General features: G+C 37.0%; 1 protein-coding gene across 1 annotated transcript; it reads right to left on the reverse strand.

The window, feature by feature from the left end:
• Positions 1 to 1,195: 1,195 nt before the first annotated feature.
• ZDHHC7 (zinc finger, DHHC-type containing 7) lies at positions 1,196 to 13,014 on the reverse strand. Its single transcript, XM_009578314.1, has 6 exons — positions 12,704 to 13,014; positions 9,817 to 9,941; positions 4,708 to 4,804; positions 4,153 to 4,234; positions 2,791 to 2,921; positions 1,196 to 1,721 (listed from the first exon to the last, which is right to left on the reverse strand). Exons 1-6 carry the CDS (start codon positions 13,007 to 13,009, stop codon positions 1,545 to 1,547), a joined length of 918 nt encoding a protein of 305 aa, XP_009576609.1. The 5' UTR covers positions 13,010 to 13,014; the 3' UTR covers positions 1,196 to 1,544.
• Between the last annotated feature and the right edge of the window lie 6,240 nt (positions 13,015 to 19,254).

Raw genomic sequence — 19,254 nt, forward strand, 5'->3', positions numbered from 1 at the left:
AAACAGAGAGGCAGGTCACTGAAAAAAGAAAGTATAGCTTCTGTAGTACGTAAACTTTATAATGCAAAATTCTTCAGCACATTTAACTGCTTGAGGTGGGACAGATCATCAGTGCTACTGGCAAAGCAAAAGCAAGAACAGGACAATTTTAAGGCAAGTCCCAGAACAGGGAGCTATTTACTTTCTAGGCACGATATCAAGCTATGCATCAAGGCTCCTGCTTTATCCTTTATATTGTTGGTAATTTATAGAACAGATTAATAATACAAAAAATAGTCTAAATACAATTTTTAAAGAATCCACTCTCAGCTGAATTTCATTACTTGCAGCTTGTATTTCATTACTTGCAGATTTATAAACATTTCTTAGCACTACTGTTGTTTGTCAGGCCCACATAAAGCAGTTCTAGATCTATATTGCCCTCATTTCTTGAAAGTAGTTTTGGTTGGAAAATGGTTACATTCAAAATAATCCCTTCTACTGCAGATCTTTCTACATTTAAGATCTCTTGTACTTGAGAAAAAGGCAACCTCCCTCGTTCCTCTGATGTCTTTGTTCAAGGGATCATTAAGTTAACAGCTTTCCTTCTATGAAAAGTCTGTACAATAAAAAAGGGGCAGAGCAAGACCTTACAAAGACAACTGTTTTCAGTCAATTAACTCCGATCTGCAGTACATCCACTTTAATCTCACAGAGGAGGATACAGTCACTGGTCCCACTTACGCAGAGGACTAGATACAATCCTCAAACACCTACGCTTAAGTTCCTCTAGAATCAATGCATTAAGAATTGGAGATGCATATCTGAGGGCAGAAATTGGCCCACAGCCGTTAGTTAAAAGTGTTGTTTACCGAAGATTTAGAACTTACCCAAATGCCATATGAGATTAATACTGCCAAACAGAAGACATGCTTTTGTGAGCCTGGGAAGACATTTGGCAGGGGTGTAACAGTGCCTCTGATGTGTTATGCTGTTGTGTGCACCAGTCCTTTGAATCACTTGCATATGAGGAATGTGTGCCTGAAGTGGGACACAAGAGTACAGCTCTGTTTATTAGGACAAGCAGAAATATAAATTAAAACTGAACAAACCACTATTCCCTGAAATCTGAATTTAGAAGGCTAGATCTCATTTGAGATCAACTTTCACCATAATGCTCCTCCTTATGATTGACAACTGCACCTAAGTATATACTTTTTATAAAAACACACAGGTAATTCCCCAAACATTTATCAAATAAAAAGGGTTTAACAAAAATGGATAATTAATTTCAGAAAATAAATTACAGTAGCATGACAACATTTGGCTTCTTTAGTGTGACCACGTGCTTTTCCTTTGTTATCTTGCTGTTAAGACCATTACAGATCCAGTTCGCGTCTCTGAAAGTTAATGAGATGTCTGTGACGATAAACGTATAAAACTCTGCTTGCTACAAGCAAATGTCTGATATCAGTTTCACCTGGTCACAGATTATATGTAGACAGCCTTCTCTGGCCCCAAATAAATATTATATAGTATTCTTGCAAGTTCCAGCATAATTAGATTCAAACAGAAAACTCAGGTCCTCCTTTCTTTGCTCTTAGTAGAAGTCGCCTGATTCGAAATCCTGCAAAAGGATTGATCCACAGGAGTGAAGGCTGACCCCCAAAAACAGATTTCATTCCTTCCCAACGTAGTCTTCGCTCCCATGTTGGCTTTTCACTCTTCAGTCTTTCAATCTCCTGTATATAAACAGACATGCAGTGATGCACTGTTAAGTCCAAAGTTTAGTAAAGTCTAATAGCAATTATCAGAACATATGACTACTTTGCATTCTTTTGATTTATAGCTAGCGAGCTGATTAGTTTCTTACTGTTATTTATTTAGTAAGGAAGAAATAAGAATGGCTGATTTAGCCCTGTGGGTACAGGGCACAAGACGTAGAACATAAAGTGTGTACAAGAAGGTTGGTCTACCTCTACCTCTTCCTCCCTCAAACTAAAAGACAAAATGACCAGAAAAGCTGATGTTAAAGTAGAGGATCTGCAGGCAATATACCTACACTAGAAATTGTTTACTCAGTTAATGAAACCAGACAACAAGGCTTCCAAGAAGGCTCTGGTACTGCAATTACTGAAGCTAGGCTTACTCTCCCAAATGCATTATTCTGATGATAATTTTTGTACTTCACACTAATGAAGGCTGGATATTTACCAATTGTTTTTCACAGTTACTCTTTAGTACAGAAGTACACTTTTAAACAGCCTCACATGAGAAAATTCTGAACAGCCACAAGATTCAAATTCCTTATGTTTCCAGTCAATTATCCGTCTCAAAACATCCTCTCAAGGTTTACCACTGAAGACCTAAGGGCAAGGGAGCCAAACGTCCAAACCATGGTTATACTCTAATAAAGTGTATCAAAGTAAAGGAGAGTGTGAAGGGTTGATAAAAGATAGCTAGTGTAAGTGTAAACCTGAGAAAAGCAGACATTTCTCATGACAGCTATCAGGAGTTTGTGATAGTTGAGAAGTGCAAGTACAAACTGAAGTCAGAAGCTGAGCAGTCTTTGTAACTGAAAACCTAATTATAAAATTTATGTCAGAAAAGCAAATAATGCAAGAACTTCTGTTAGAAAGCAAACCCCAAGAGAGTATTTCAATTCTTACAACTGTAGAAAATAAAAATGATGAGCTATTTCAGATTTGGGGTCTTCTCCAAAATAAGAGCCTCCCCTCATGCAAATAAAACAACATCTAATCACATCTTCCTAGAATAATCGTTATAGCATACAGAAGTAGAGGTCTTTACCGTTTCATCATTGCATATTGAGTGGATTTGGGTGCCAAACATGACTGCAGTGAAAGTGAGAAACAGAAAACCCTCAAGGCACAAGAAGATCATCAGGATCACAGTTACAGGTGGGGAAAAGTCACTGCATTCTGTGAAAACAACATATGTAGTTATTTTAAAAAAAAAAAAAAAAATCAGAAAATCTATAGAGCATGTTCATACTGAGACATCCCCTCTTCAACAAACAGCAATAAAAGCTAAATATCTTACATTTGAAACAACATTTCACAATTATGACAAACTTCTAATTTCTAGCACTGCAGCAGCTTTATTTGCTGCCCAAGGAAATTAAGAATTTTAACAAAGTAAAACTTTTGGCTTCCTATAAAGCACATGGTACTGCATTACTGCAATCCTGCCTCAGTATTTCAAGAATATCAAATAAATGTTTGCACATGAGATTATTTCAGTACTTGGAACTGCACATATATAAAGATGAGAGCAGCCTGAAGTTTCATACCTGACAAAGGCTGTAAAAAACATCACCACTGTCAGCTCTGACTTGCTAGTTAATCCAGATGTTCCATTTTGCTGCGATTGCTATATTTTTTTTTTTAATTCACCACACAAAGCAACCAGGTTCTGACTTACACTTAGTCACATCTCTGGAGATCCTCTGATCAACTGATTAACTCAATTATAGTTAAACAAAGAAGAAATGGGATAGTATACAGGAAGCAGAATGTTTCAAGTAAAAAAAGGACTAAGATTCCATCCATTTAATAGAATATTCAGCAAAAAACAGTCACGTGGATTCCCCTGTTGCTTCAGGTACCAGGAAGAACCTGAATCATCAACCATCTTCTGTCAAAAGCACAAGATCAGAATGAGCTCTGGCATACTGGAACATTAAGACATGCAAGTCAGAGCCCTAAACAAACAACTGGGACAGTTTAGGAATTTCTTTTCTACAGGAGCCCCACAGTTGGCTCCAGTAACAGAATGAAGGAGAAATTTTCAGCTGTCGTTCACAGAACTGTGGTGTGACACACAAAGCCCAGCTGGCAGCTTCAGGTAATATAGTGCTGAGGTGGTTTGAGGACCAGCTATCTGTTCCCTTCCTATTACAGAGGCGGTAATTTTTTTACTCTGTGGAAAGGAAATTAGAATGCCCTTGACAGCCACAGCTGTGGGGAAAGGACTAAAGAGGGGAGAAGAGAGAGAGAGATGGGTAAACAGGTATAAAACATTTTCAGGATCTCACTTTAAAAAGATCGAAGTCCTGTAAGATTTCATACATGGGACTGAAATAGGTGGAATGCTATGACTTTCCCTTAATATCTGCTAGATTACGACAGTGAAAGTTAAGTATTTGCTTACCAGTCCACTGCCCTCGGACACAGGAGAAAAACTGAAACCCACACAGTATGAGCGCATGAGCTGAAATTAGGGCTATATACATCTGGAAATAAGAGAAAGTGCTTACTTTTTACTGCTGCCAGGTAGTAAACCAGACATTCCTTTCAGCCAGCCTTCACCACTGCACAGTGAATATACTTTCCTATTTCAATTTTTAATTCAATACAATGATGTAAAAACAAATTCTCATTAAGCTTGAATCTAAAAATGTGGGTAACAATGAAAGTTTAAGGATTAGCTCCCTAAATCACAGTACCATTTCACTAATTGTTACTATATAAAACACAGCAAAATTAAGATAGTTTAAAATAACAGCACTTTACAAAACACATTAAAAATGAGTATGAGTAGAAATATCTTCCTGCTTGGAGAATATCTTGCATAGATGGAAAAAAAACCCCCAACAACACAACACATTTGTGCCTTTAAGCCATTAGTCACTAATAAGCACAACCAAAATTGTTATAATCAAGGTAGATTCATACTGAGATCAAGCTGTTGTTGATTTTCACTTACCGTAAACAGAACAAAAAATCTCTGATTTTTCTCCCCCACACAATTATTCACCCACGGGCAGTGGTGATCCATCTTTCGAATACATCGTTTGCAAATACTAAAGGAAAGGAAGAGAGACTTCTGTTGAGAAACAATACTTCGCATTTTAATGTAGAAACAAGGGTATCCAGTGGTCATAAGATGATGTGCTGAAATCTTTCCTGACAAACTGCAGCAGTGACTTTATTTGCATTTCTTTAAAGAAACTACTCACTTACAACTCAGCTTTTGGTTGTCACAAAACTGTGTAAATAAGATCTTCTTCACATTAAAAAAATGGTATAATATGAGAATCACACACACAATCAAGTGAATACAGTAACTTGTTTTGGACACTTGTGGCACTGAATGAGTAAACTTCCGTTCTTTCTAGATTCAGTATTTAAAAAAACCTTCCCTTCTGGAGAAGCTTTTTTAGACAAAGTAATTCTTTCAAGTTTACAGACTTTCAAGTTGTAAATTTAGTTCGAGAATCAGACAAAAAAAAAAGAAAATCACATCTTCAAGACAGAAATTGTCACTCTTGAGGTTTCAACTGGCCATACAAGTCTAAACATACGCAATCAAAATCTCAACTAAAGAACAGCTTACAATGTCACACCTCACTTCTTCAACATAAAACAAAAATATTAAAACTATAAGCAGCACACATTCTTTGCCTACTCGTTAACGAATACTTAAACACTACTGTTCTTTGCTAGTTCTGCAACTTGTTGCTTAGTTTCTGCCCAGTTTTGAGTCAAGGTTATTTCCAGAAAGAAAAGTCAAATATTTCACTAAGTCCATTTTACATGTGCTAGGCCATACAGCACCAGAGGGCTCATTTCTCTTACATTCAGGTCCATCTGCAGCCAAACATGAACAGTTATACAAGAGAAACAGAACAGTTGCAACATGTGTTGAAGTTCTTCTGTAAATCAACAGCTTAAGTAATGCTGATATTTCATTTTCCTAGCTTTGTGCTTAAGACACTCAAAATGTTCCAGATTTGCCCGTGGAACATCCAAAATATTAAGCATTTTCATTTCAGCAGTTACAAAGCCAAATAAGCGTAAAAAATGCAGGCACTATTATTCAAAACCCTTTGTTTTTAACGCATGATTATTTATGTATGATATCTATGAGCGCTGCAGTGACAAGCCACAAAGTAAAGCTAGACGATCGTCACTAGAGTGAAGAAAGGGGTAGCGGGAGCAGGGGGAGTCAAAAAATAATTTTTAAGTCATCGCATATGCATGATTAGAAGGTAATTCAGCAAGAGGCAGAACATACTCCTGTGCAGGTTGTATGAGAGAATCCCAAATCTCTCACTGCTCCTCTGAAGCTCCCTTTGCCCTGAGCTATTGTAACCCAGTGTCATGAATGAGTGATTTAGAGGCCGTTTAAGGCCCCTACGTTCCCACTGCCTCTTGTTTTATGGACATCAAGGACGATTCATCCTGTGACGCAAATTACTTTTTAAATACTGCCAGTTACACACAAAAATCCCAATACCACAACTAAACACCGCAACCATTCTCTAGTGCAGAAGAAAGAGGTATCATTCAAGAGAAGGCATTCAGAAGACTCTCTCTAAGAGATTTTCATTTCACAGCCTGCTGCCTGTAAGTTCAGCCTCTCATTAATTTCCCGAGCTCTGTGGGAAGGTGAGCTAACTCCAGTCGCCACAACCATGCAAGCCTCCTAATGTAACACAGAATATATACTGTCACTCTAAAAAGAATATTAATGTGAAGTACTGAGTAAAATCATATCCAGGCTCAATCAAGCCAAACACTGGAGGATGTGAGGTGGGCAGGACACACTTTTCTCATTCAGTATTTCTCACAAGCCCACGCAGAGCTCTCCAAGACATCAGATGTCTGGAACCCTGCCTTCATTTCTAATCTCACACCAAGATTCAAGCAACACTTCCAGCCAAAAAACTTGCAGCAATGCTGAAAACAGCAGTCCTGCCTTCTTCCTACCCCCATCACTTGTATTGTATTCCTCCCCTTGTCCAAGCACAGATGTTAATGCAGCAAGAGTTGGGCAAGTCACTCCATTAGCTGCAACCTGGGTCATTTCACTGTGCATGAACACTCACGCCTACACAAGAGGAAGGAGCAATATGGTAGTGAGAACAAGGAGCTGTGGACAAAGGAAGGTCTTCTCCAGCTTGGCACTGCTGCTGAATGCACTCAGGCAATTGCAGGTGCAATTACGGTTTTGAATGCCAAAAATAACATTCAGAAAGACACAGCTAATGGCTTAAGAGAAATTGGTCTGGATAACAGAAATCCACAGGAAGACTGATGCAAACATCTCAGTGATTTGATTCGGAATAACAGTTCCCCACACACAAACGCAGGCACTCAGAATAGGCTAGAAATGATGACAGTTGTGCTCCTTCAGTGAAAATGAAATAGCATTCAGTCAGGATAAGCCTCTTCCTTATGCTGAAAATGTTAACTGCTTAGTAAAAATCTGAGTTTAATGTAGGCTAGATACTTAGCTGTAAATAAAGGTTTCTTGTTCTTTTTCCCATCACTAATGTGTATTATGAAACTATTTTTCTTCCTCAAAAGAACTTCTGCTGCAGTGTTGCACAACAATTTTCATAACTACATCATAAGAGCCTCTTCTGTTAATAATTTACTACTCAAAACATGCACTGTGGCTTCGAGCGTAACTATTTCCCAACAGGAACCAACTTCAATTTCCATTTTCAAGTCTCTTCTATCAGCAAATTGCCACTTTGACTACTTGGGACTAGACCATCCTTTTAATGTCTTTGGAATGGGTTTCTAAGCCAAGAAAATGTTGGCACTATAATCAAACAAACCTTTTTTCTATTCGGTACACTTCTGCAGTGCTAAGTCTATGGCAAAGAATCAGATTCTGGTAGCTGGTCTATGCAGTATGTATTCAACATTCAAAAAATTGCAGAAAAATCCTTTGCTTTACTTAAGAAAAGTTAACAGCAACTACTAGTAGCATGTATTGTATGAGTAACAGAAATGAAGGCAATTAAACCAGATATCCAACTGCTGAGAAAAACATGACAGCAGGCTTACAAAAGGACAGCACATACACTTTCAGGCTCTGGCTTTCTCTTTCAGATGTTCTGTGAAGCCAGTTATACACGGTGCAAGCATTAAAATGCATCCTTTGCCCTTATGTGGAACATCTCACAGTGTATTTTACCAAGGCATAGAAAAGTAAAACAATTCACAAGACATGCAAAGGTCCCTGAACCAGTGGTTAGTAAAAACAAACTCTCTGAAAGCATCGCAGATTTCCTTCATTGTAGACACTATCCATTCTTGCTCTGTTTTAACAATAAATGCCACGCAAATTCCTGCTATAAACAATGTATTCAGAGTCCCTACTTAGTTTATTTTTATTCTTCTTCCATGAAGAAACAATAATTTTTCAATCAACACCACCTTATCTGGGATGACAGGCTACTGCAACATCCAAGATAGTACAGTGCCTGCTGAGGATGATGGCGCAGATGTACCCAAGGGCCTCTGCAGGGCACAGAGCTGCAGTGGCTCCAGGCTCTCCAGCTTCTTTCTTCATATGTAGAGTTCAATATAAGATGCCTTTATTTAGGGCTACTTCCAAATTAGTAAATCCTATCAGGACCGAAGATGTGGGAAACACTTTACAAAGATACCTGCAAAGTCTCTGTAGGAGCCAGCCTAAATCTGAGATGAGAAAATTAGCAAGATCCAACCTACACTCAGCAGAGGCTCTCAGGTGTCCCTTTAGCACATCCCGTGAACACAATGCCAGGATATCTGAACAGACTGCACAAAGCTGTTTTGGATCCCCAGAGATTAACAGCTTATATTCTGCCACAAGAAAGCAGCTGCGCTGCTTCCACCCCCAGGCCCACCAAGCAATCGGTACAGCTGTGTCCATGTAACACTCCACCAGAGCTAATAAAGCCAGCCAGAACCAAACTCACTGCACATGAAGGCACGCCTGATATCTGCATCCGTGCAAAAGCTAACCTACAACACAAATAAACTAACTGAAGATAATTCCATACTTGACTATTTATACATGAAACTTTTCCCTTCACACTCCAGATACAAAAACCCACTCACATCTGAGAGAAGACCAAGATTTCAGTGCCAAGGCAGAGTATTTATAATGGAAATAGCTTCTCAGCCATAACTTTCACACAGGTAAGTGACATACACTGAGACATTTAATTTAGAAACCAGAAATGTACAGAATAATTTGAGAGTCCTGACAAGACTTCACTCTGTCCTTTTGACGGGCACTAACTCTGAGACTTAAATTTAATATGCCGCACAATTCAATACACACAACTCCTCACACCTAGAGAGCGCCACCAGGAACATTTACATATTTATGTAAGTCTTAATTATGCAGGCATATCTATTTTCAACTCTCACATAATAAACATTACAAATGCATATCCACAGTGCTTGAAAACTCAAAAGATTGAGAATTGAAAATGGATACATTTACTATCTCTTTCATAGCATGTTAAGTTCAAATTATCATCATTTCTGTCCTTACTAAAATGAATCCCCAATAAGCAGAAGTGCATTTAACCAATTATGCATACAACTTTGGGAAAATAATCTGCCAATTCACATATAACTTCAAATGACGCACTATGAAGACACAAATTAAAGTGATAGTTTAAAACTAAACTGTATTTTCTTAATTTAAGATTGCAGGAGTCATTTCTTAAATCAGCTTCTATCAGAAATTTCCTTGAGATTCTTCCCTTTGCCCTGCATTATCAACAGTACGGCACAATAATTAGAATGACACACAGGAAAAAATATTCACAGATCAAAAAGTATTTAAGACCGCACAGCATAAATATTTTTAAAGACTCTTGAGCCTCTTGCTTCTTTCCCCTCATCCACATTCATTTTTGGCCATAGTATATTATATTTATAAAATACTCTGCAACGTATGCATTTGAAAGTTTACTGGGTATCAAAAGAAATTTGCGGGGAAAAAAATCAACACATAAATATCAGGAACATTATTCCAAGACTCAATATGCATAACTGCTTTAAAGAAAACATGGCCTACCTGCAATGGTGTGCACGTTCAGGTTTGATACTACAGCACTTTGGACATTTGTAGATCACTTCTCCTGGTTTCAGTTGCAAATTATCCATGTATTCTTTAGTGGCATTTCCTTTGGGTACAGCCCCCTGAAATCATTTTAATTAAAGGAGAGAAAGCTTCTTAAATGGTATGAGAGCATTTAAAAATACCTTTTATAGACTTCATATAGCAGTAATCTCAGGATTTACTCAAAGCTAGTCTGCCATAAGTCCGAATCATTTCCAAATGAATAAATTACCTCTGCTTGACCTCAAGTTCAGTTTCATTTCAGCAAGACTCATCTATGGCCAAGTATTACCATAATTCTGACAGAATCTGCTGTCACCAGCACACATAAAATGACGAGGAAGACACATCTTTACATGCAGTTACAAGCACTACAGGTACAATATTTGCTGAGAAGTTACTCTGAATGAGCACTACTAAGAGACGTGCTTTCTTACAGCAGCGTGTTAATTGTTGTGATGTTCGATTATTAGGCCAAGCCATCCACTAAAATTAAATCAGCAACAACTACTTGACGGATGTTATTTCAACCCTCTGAAGCCAAGATTTAGCCACCTGCCTCATGTACACAAGTTTTTGAGAACCAACGGTCATTCTTTTTTCCTTTATACTTAAGTTTTTAGCTTGGACACTGTCACCATGAACCACCACTGGCTTCTTTATTCTACATCTAGTATCCTCTGCTGCCTTCTGCTACTGTGAAAGTTTGTGTAGCTACATGGTAAACAGTTGAAGGAACTGATCTAGGAGAAAAATAACCCATTAGGAAAAGGAATTATTTTTCAGTGATTAGTTCTCTGATCTGTTCCAACACAATGGGGAAGATGATGAATGGACAGGAATAGTAGGCAGGATTGCTTCTTCCAGTAACAATATTAATCTAAAGCCTCACGAGATCGGAATCTAACTTCGGATTAGTAAGAAGAAAATAATGGAAAGTACCACTGCCACCTTGCTTATTTATAGAGCTAAAGGCTTATCTGTGACAGGAAGGGATTGTGAAAAAAAACGGGATGTGAAATGAAAGTGCAATGGCCTTCCTGCACCAACTCCTCCAGGCCAGCACTTACTTCACACAGGGATAGTCTTCTCCAGGTTGGCTTCAATCATCTGCAACATTCTATTATTATTTCTCATTCAAAAAAAGCCCACTGGCAACATCATCACTTTACACAGACACCTTAAGGAAGTTTTGGGGACAGAATTAACAAAGCAGCAGGCACTTCAGATTCAATTGGAAAACACCTCTCTACTTAGGCAGCAAGTTTTTGTTGCCTATTGCCTGGAATAACAATCTTGTGTTCGTATTGCCCGAGAGTACAGCCCAGGTTCTGCCCCAGATGAACTCTTTGGCTAAGTGGTGCTTCAAACTTGAGCCAGCTAGCCTTTGCAGGCATACGAACTGAAAGAGAGTTTCTTAAACACTCATGTTGTATTGCTGAAGTGTATTTTGCAATATGAACGTTCTCATTGAAGTTAATACTTCGGTGTAAACGCGGGGAATTATCTCAGAGAGAACTCCTAAAGCACAAATTTGCCTTGTTCCAGGTAAATTTATGCTTATAAAACACATCTCACATTCACCTATTCACCTGTCACTAAGGACAATAACTTCAGGCCATGCTTTTAGCATTTTGCTGATAAAAATATGCTCTATTTCAAAAACTTCTTTCATAGTCCCAGACGGTCACCCATTCCTTTCAACGAAAAATCTATTTTTATAGTTATAAGAGTAAATTTAATTCACACATGTTTTGAGACAGTTTATTCCTTTTTTCCTTCAATCTTAGTTTCTTTCACACAGTTGTGTCTTCCATTTTGGGAGTCAGCAAGAAAGGAGTGCAGAAAAAAAGGTAGTGATTCATCTCAATTTCTATCATGTTTTATCCATAAAGAACAACATAGGTCTAGAAAGACACACAGTTTTACCAGGAAATATTTTTAAGCAATCTATCCTTAAACCATTAACTTTCTTAGCTGTCACAGTCTGTAGAAGTCATAACATTTCATCACTGGGTGTGGGCTCAGGAGTAAATCAAAGACCTAGAAAACCATTAACTACAACACCCTGCTGTTTTTTTGAACACTCCCATAACTTCTATATACACTGTTACTGTCTCAAAAATCTGGAGAAAATAGATGTTTTTCCCCTCACTCCTTTTTCCCCAAATTTATTCCCCAAGAAGAGTAAGAGATTTTAATACAAAATAAACAATTTCATCTCTTGAACTCTTTAATTGAAGAATAAAAGTCCTAAAAAATGAGTACTTTCAAGATCTCTTACACCCACACTGTTCCAATGTGGGTTCAACTTAAATCTCCCTTCCCACTGACTCCAAATGCCTAAACACAAAAATGCATGAATCATGTAGGACAGTAGTTCTTACTTTATGTCAATATGTGATGGAGGTTTTTCAGCATGTCTACCTCTAAAAGTTCTTTCATGTACCATAAATGGAAGATACATTTCAAATGATACAACAGGATGAAGCTACAACATCTTATGAAGTTTTGAAAATCTATCTGATGAAAAAAAGTAAGAAAAATTAGGACAGCTTCTTCAGAACCTGGGTTAATATTTAACAAATAAATTGTATTTCTCATGAGCCTACCTCTCCCTTACAAATTGATTTTATACTGCCTGCTCCTCAAGTCAAAAATTATTTATGGATTCATTAACAGAACAGGAAAAGCACAGATATCATCCCTTCAACTTGAGAGTTCTGCATCTAATACTACTTTTCCTAGCAGGACGGGACTGATACCACTTCTCCAAATTTCTCTGCAGACGATGAGCTACAGGAGAGAACAATCCAACGTCAAGGAACGATCGCATACTTACTGGATCAGTTAGCATAGTTCTCAGATGCGATGACAAAGCTAGTACTGCCAAGCAGTTAAAGAGAACACCGTTGATCACAGAGTACCAAAAGTCTTTGGAAGGCAGCAACATGACAAAAGTCACTACGAAGTCTGCATAGACAACCAGAAGCCATGTCATTATAGCACAGACCATACCACAGCCATCTCGGATGAACCAAACCCTCTCTGCCATGTCGGCCTCTGAGGAAGAGGAATCGTAGCTGTCATTTTCAGCAAGAAGCGGGTGGTGCTCAACATCACGGAATCTGTGCCCTGATGACTGCATGGTTTTCTGGCCCTGCCCTGCAGGAAGCAAAGATATCATTATTATGTGTGAGGAAACCGGAAATACAGGTGGCTCTCATTTTTTATTTCTATAAGATAAAACATATCCAAGTTCAAAATAGATTACTGAGATTTTTTTTGATCAAAACCTGAACAATTCTATGACTACATAAAGATGAAATATTCCTGTAATCAAAAGATACTAATTTACAAAGTTTCATCAACAATTTTGTAAGCCATTTACTGAGTTTTATAGTCCCATAACTTTTTTTTTTTATCATGCAACTTCAATGCTTGACAAAGGGATTTTAGACTGGTTTCATTTCCATCTTGCTTGTGCCCATAAAAGAATGTGACCATTCTTCCCCTTTTGTTAAAAATGCAACCTTTTCCTTTTATCTCAAACTAAAATGGCAAAGTCTTCATTAAATTACAGCTCATGTCTCTCAGAAAACAGCAAATTATGGCACCAGACTGCTGACTTTTCATACTGCTCCAGCAACCCAGAGAAGAGCAGAAGGAAAAAACAGAATGGAAATAAAGCTGTTTTAGTACATTGTTCACAACAAAAAACAGAGCAAGTTAGAAAGCAGCTAAATTTGTTGACAAAAGTGCTATTGCGTTGAAAAAAACCCAAACCTGTTACAAAGATATATTGGATAACTTACAAAATGGTCTCGGATCAGACCAAACTTAAGGGAAACAAATGGCAGTGGTTAAATTAGCATGGCAACGGATTAAATGAACCAGATTTTCAAAGAACACACTAATTAATTTATTTAATGAAAACTCTTTTAGGGCTTTGTTGTTGTTCCAACATGGAACAAAAACAAGACTTGAAACCTTAATAGTTTTCATAAAAACAGAATTTCCAGATCTCCCTAACAAGCAAAGATATGGAATGGCAGAACTGAAGTGCTATCAACAAACAGGAGACAAATTAAAGCTTAAACATTATGTATCAAGAATAGCCTGCTATTTTAAAAGCATACTGGGTTCTAAAAATCATATTGATTCATGCTATTAAAGGTCATGTCTGAGAGAAACGTGAAAGCATTATATTGACTGATGACAGTCACACAGAAGTCTCCGGTTTTCCCCCTTATTAATAGTAGCCTATATATATGACTGCTAGGAATTATGGCACTTCCATTTACATCCCAAGACCTTGAATATAGGATCACTTTGTTAGTCTAAAATGGTCAAAGTGATCAGGTACAGAGACTCACACAGATAGTTTTCAGATGAAGCTATGTATTTCTAAACCCTTTAAAAAACTCTCAGTCCTATCTACCAGGAATCAGATAAACATATTCTGCCCAGTAAATCTTTCTGATTCCTAAGCCTTAATGCTAGAACTAGGCAGGAATAATCCAAGAGACTAGAAATGAAAACAAGTATATGCAGATTGCAGTGTAGAGATCCCAGAGCAACGATTAAAATAGCTAGCTGAGATACTCATAGGACACAGTTAAGTGTGGGCTACATTCTCTTGTTGTGAAACAGAACAAACTGAAATACAGCTCTGGTGCTTGGATTTAGTCGCTAACGATGCAATATTACTATTTCTAGTCATTACACTGTGTTTTCTATTCACACGTTGGGGTTTTTTTGATTGGTTTTTTTACACAGAAGTTCCCTCTCTTACCAGAATGCGGCTACTAAGCCATGGATGAAAGTAGTCACATACTAGAAAAATACCTTAGAAAAGAATAAACTTCACTTTCCTTAAAGGCAATTCAAGCTTAACTTAACCTATATAAGGCGCTCTTTTCAGCCAGTTTAAGTTATTCTAATCTCTCTAAATGTTTACAGTTAAAATTACAATCTATGCCAATTAATTTCAATAGCACTTTGGGACATCAACCACGCCTTTGTGGTCAAGACTTGTAAAAGAAAAGTCAAGTTTCATGAAGCCTACATAATTAGCAACTGGAACATGAAGATAGCTAAGCAAATCAACTATTATTTCGTTAAAAATGGGCATATAAAACTTTTAAGAAATGTTACTGTCTAATTTTTTCTCTCTCAAAAAAAAACAGGACCCACAAAAAGTAAGTACAATAAACTATTTCAACTAAGCCTTGAAGTGTATGACGAGCTGACAGCCAAAGTTATCACACACACAAAATACCCAACAAATGCTCTAAAAAGCCAAACTTCTTCCAAAGACAGAAGTGGCAGAAAGTGTCAAATACAGTGCATTCACATGTTAGTATTTTGTCAAAACATTTTTTCACTGGCAAATTCTGTTTTTGTTAACTCAAATTTAGGATAAATTCAACCAATTTTACAATGGCAAAAGTACTAGCTTTTTCCATTTCCCCCCCAATTTTATCTTTTTGTTTAAAAAAGTCAATACATAAGTAATTTGGAACATTTTTTTCAAACAAAACGTCTTCTTTTTTTTTCTTTCATCAAAGGACTGTTTAGAAACCCCAATCCTTCAGGACCTCCTGCTGCATAGATGTTTTGAAGTGTTTGAGAGAAATCAATGAACCAAAACCAACCTCCCAATTCTGAAACTTCCTATAGAACACAAATTTGGAATTCCTTCCAGCTCAGGTGCAATACCTCAGAAGAAGAAATATACAATTATTTTTCAATCAAGGCAAGTTTTCAGCTGCTCAAATCAACAAGTTACCTTAAATCAGAACAGACATCAAGATTCTGAAAAAAAAAAAAATCCGTATTTGTGTATGTCACGACAAATGTGAATTTTAGATCAATTCTGCAAGCAACTCCTTTAGCATTCAAATGAAACGGCATAAATGTTTAACTGTATTAAAGACAACCAAGAATTTTTTTAGCACAACAGAAAAAAACCCACATACCTCACAAATGTTTTGTACGTTATTCTGACATCATGTCTTTCCTTTGGGCTATCCTAGGCTATTCACATAATCATATCTGATGTAATCTGAAAAGACATCATCAACAAACTGATTAGTAAAGCACTCTTGTTTCATCAGGAAAATAGTGTTAAGCACAAATAACATACACATACATGTGTGTATATATATACACACATATATACCACTTTGAAATACGCTGCATGTACTTACAGCAAACAAGCTTCTGATCAAGAGGAAAAAACTTTTAGATTAAGCTATCAAACTAAAAAACTAAAAAGCTAAACAGTGTTTCAAGTAACATTATATCTGTCTTGTTTGTTGTTTTTTAAGATGAGTTGGATATCCAGATTTTAGCATTACAAACTAATGTATCCAAAGACCTACTTCTTTTTCCTGTTTGCCACTCCTGTATGACTAAGAGAGAGAGTATGCAAAAAATAATAATCTTACTTGATTGTCTTCAGAGCTTACAGCAAGGTTTTTGGTAGCAGGTTATTAATAACAAGCATGCACACCTACCACTGTTTTTATAATTGTAAAGTAAGATAGGAAAAAAATTGTTTTAACTCTAATTATTAGACCAAGCTATGGCCAATTTAAAATAAAGAAGCTACCCACTGCAGAATCTGTATATAAAAGAAAGTGACCCACAACTATCTAAAGGGAATATGCACTTAGAAAGTTCTCTTTGCTAGAATTCCACCATATAGGCAAACAATTACCATACGACTTACGATATACAAATCAGTATAAGGACTGAAATGCTAGCATAAGCCATTCTAACCATGCTTAGTTTTAAAATACAAATGTTCCACAATCTTGAATCACATTCCTTCCTTTTCACAAGGGCGTAATACTCAAATCCAACGCAGACTGTGCAAAGTAAGAGAGCACCAGTAGTTTTAAAAGCGTAGAAGATTTCCTTTTTCATAATGAGGAAGAGGAACTTACTTTATTTAGAAAACCAGGTACTTCAAAGCTTGAAAATTTTAGCAATTAACTTGTGGAAATCACCACATGGCATTTGGAGCAGCACAAAACCTCGAGTTAGATTTCCATTCGGGGAAGAGAGCCGAAGAGGTGTGGGCCTGAATTTCTGAGTGGAAAAGTTCGCGACCACGTGCGTGCCGCACAGAAAGCGCTGCTGCACTGGTTTCTGGCAAGTTAAGTCGGGACCCCTGTCTACGCAACAACATTGACTGCCATGGCCGTTCTCTCACCCAGTCCTACTGCTGCAAACTATAACATCTGCCTGGCAATTAAATCCCCAATACGTGATCAAGGAAGATTTTCTTGCTTTTATATAGTACAGAATAAAATTATTAGCTTGGAGTAGGAATTTCAAATTTGTGTCTGATTAAAGTTGGCTAAAGAAGTACTAGGTTTATTTCTTCAGTTGTTTTATTTTCTAGTATTTAAAATAAGCTTTGTGACATGGAAGCTTCACTCTTTTATTTGGAAGGTTAATTTAAATTAATATATTTTGAGAGTAATGTATGGATTCTGACATTTAACAGCTATAGAAAATATGAAGCTATTTACTTCTAAAGGAAAGCTTCTGACACTAGTTTGTTACAAAAAAATATTCCAAATACAACAGTACTGATGGAGTTCTTCAGTACACATTTTCAAATTTTCCCAATTCAAGGGGAATTATACCAATGCAGACTTTCCCTGAAAATGAGAAGCCTCTTGTCTTATTCAAACTCATATATTCTCTTGCAAGCCTAAAAGGTAATGCAAATGCTTATTATGCACATATAACTGCATGAAGCTACTGATTGCTTTCTGTTTTGCTTTATAAATAAGCTTTCATACTTTTGTTAAACAAGTTTTCACAATATTGTGAAATCCACAATCATTAAGTTGTCATTGACATGGCATTTTGTGGAAGCTAAGTAGAAACACACAAGAAGACGGCAGGCTGAGTGTATCGCACTAATTTGCAATGTCACCCACCCATTCTCTGAGTCGAAGATGACTAGCAATAGAAGACGACACACTAAGCCTCTGCAGGTGAAATATTAAAGTCAGAGTAATCATTTGAAATTGTTAACAGAGAATTCATTGACAAGACAGGGACATGATTTGTTCAGTCAGTTCCGTAATCCTAAATGCAATCCTGCGCAAAATTTCAATGTTTATTATAGCCTCATCAGTTACTGGTTTACAGGGAAGTGCCACCATAGTTCAGCTTTTGCGAGAATAATAGATTTAGTCATTCTCATGTGATTTCTTCCTCCCCTCCCATCTCCCCTGCTCCTGTATGTTGTTTTCCTCTCAAGCCGCCTACACCATTATCCCCCACCTTGGTCCCCTTCAAGGGGAAGAGGATCAATGTTTGAAAAGCACTTAGACTTCATGAAGAGCTAAGCATCCCCACTGAGATGCTCACAGCTTCTCTCCAGACTATTAATTTATTTGCTTCAATGCCTGTCCTAACCATATTTACATTGAGTCTTTGTTGTATACTTAAAGCACAAACCTCCAGGACAAAGCACGACACTTTAATCTCTAATATGCCAAGCAACAGTTTTTAATTCGACCGTTTAAAAATCTTTATCTAGCATAGGAAGATAAAAGTAAATTATTCAATGTTTTATGCAAAATGTCATCTCTTTGCACAGGTGATTATATTAAACCTAATCCGATGCCATCCTACTCTTAGGTATTATTTGAAATTCTCAGATTGAGAATGTTTAATCTGACTTGCACCTCACTGTTAATGAAATGTAGGCCCAAAATGCAGATATGTTATTGGAATAAAAAAAACTTTTGAAGAAGTTACATTACAAACTCATGATCACTGGAAAGATGATCTTATAAAATGACTGTGGCTCAGATGGTTTTAGTTTTCTAATGGGGCTAAAGAAGATCCACTGCAACAGCAAATCTTCCTTCTCTAAGTTTACTGGAATAAGGTTACCACAAGCATAAGGAAGATGAACAATACAACATAACTATTGCATCATGAGGCCCCTGTGCTGTCAATTTTATAAAAAATAAGGGCACTTCAGGGTTAAGCACAGTCCTTTTCCCTGCTGTTTTTTGAGGAAGAAAGGAAAAACATTGTTGTAGGGGCAGTTAAAAATCTCTTTTTTCTTCCTTTTTTTTTTTTTTTAAACAGATATACAGGTAAGAATTTATATACAGACTAAAAATCCATCAGCTGTCAAAGCCTAAATCTTTTTTGGTCACTTCTTCCTTTAAGCTGTACAATGGACAGTTCCTAAGATTCCTCACATTTCAGTTACAACACAGTAAAGAGAATGCTTTATTTCACAATTTCTGATTGCGTACTGGTAAGTCAATAGTTGTAGGGACACTAACAGATATCGCACACTAGAATAATAATCCTGCAGCACTTACATACAGTGAATTTAAATCCTAC

The sequence above is a fragment of the Fulmarus glacialis genome, unplaced genomic scaffold (assembly GCF_000690835.1).
Source record: "Fulmarus glacialis isolate BGI_N327 unplaced genomic scaffold, ASM69083v1 scaffold14235, whole genome shotgun sequence".
NCBI lineage: Eukaryota > Metazoa > Chordata > Aves > Procellariiformes > Procellariidae > Fulmarus > Fulmarus glacialis.

Excerpts from the sequence above, each read along its gene's own strand:
- ZDHHC7 (XM_009578314.1), bottom strand. The coding sequence starts at position 13,009 with ATGCAGTCATCAGGGCACAGATTCCGTGATGTTGAGCACCACCCGCTT. Across the intron at positions 4,805-9,816 it reads GAACGTGCACACCATTGCAG|TATTTGCAAACGATGTATTC; the intron begins GTAGGCCATGTT and ends CCTTTCCTTTAG. Across the intron at positions 2,922-4,152 it reads TGTCCGAGGGCAGTGGACTG|AATGCAGTGACTTTTCCCCA; the intron begins GTAAGCAAATAC and ends TTGTTTTCACAG.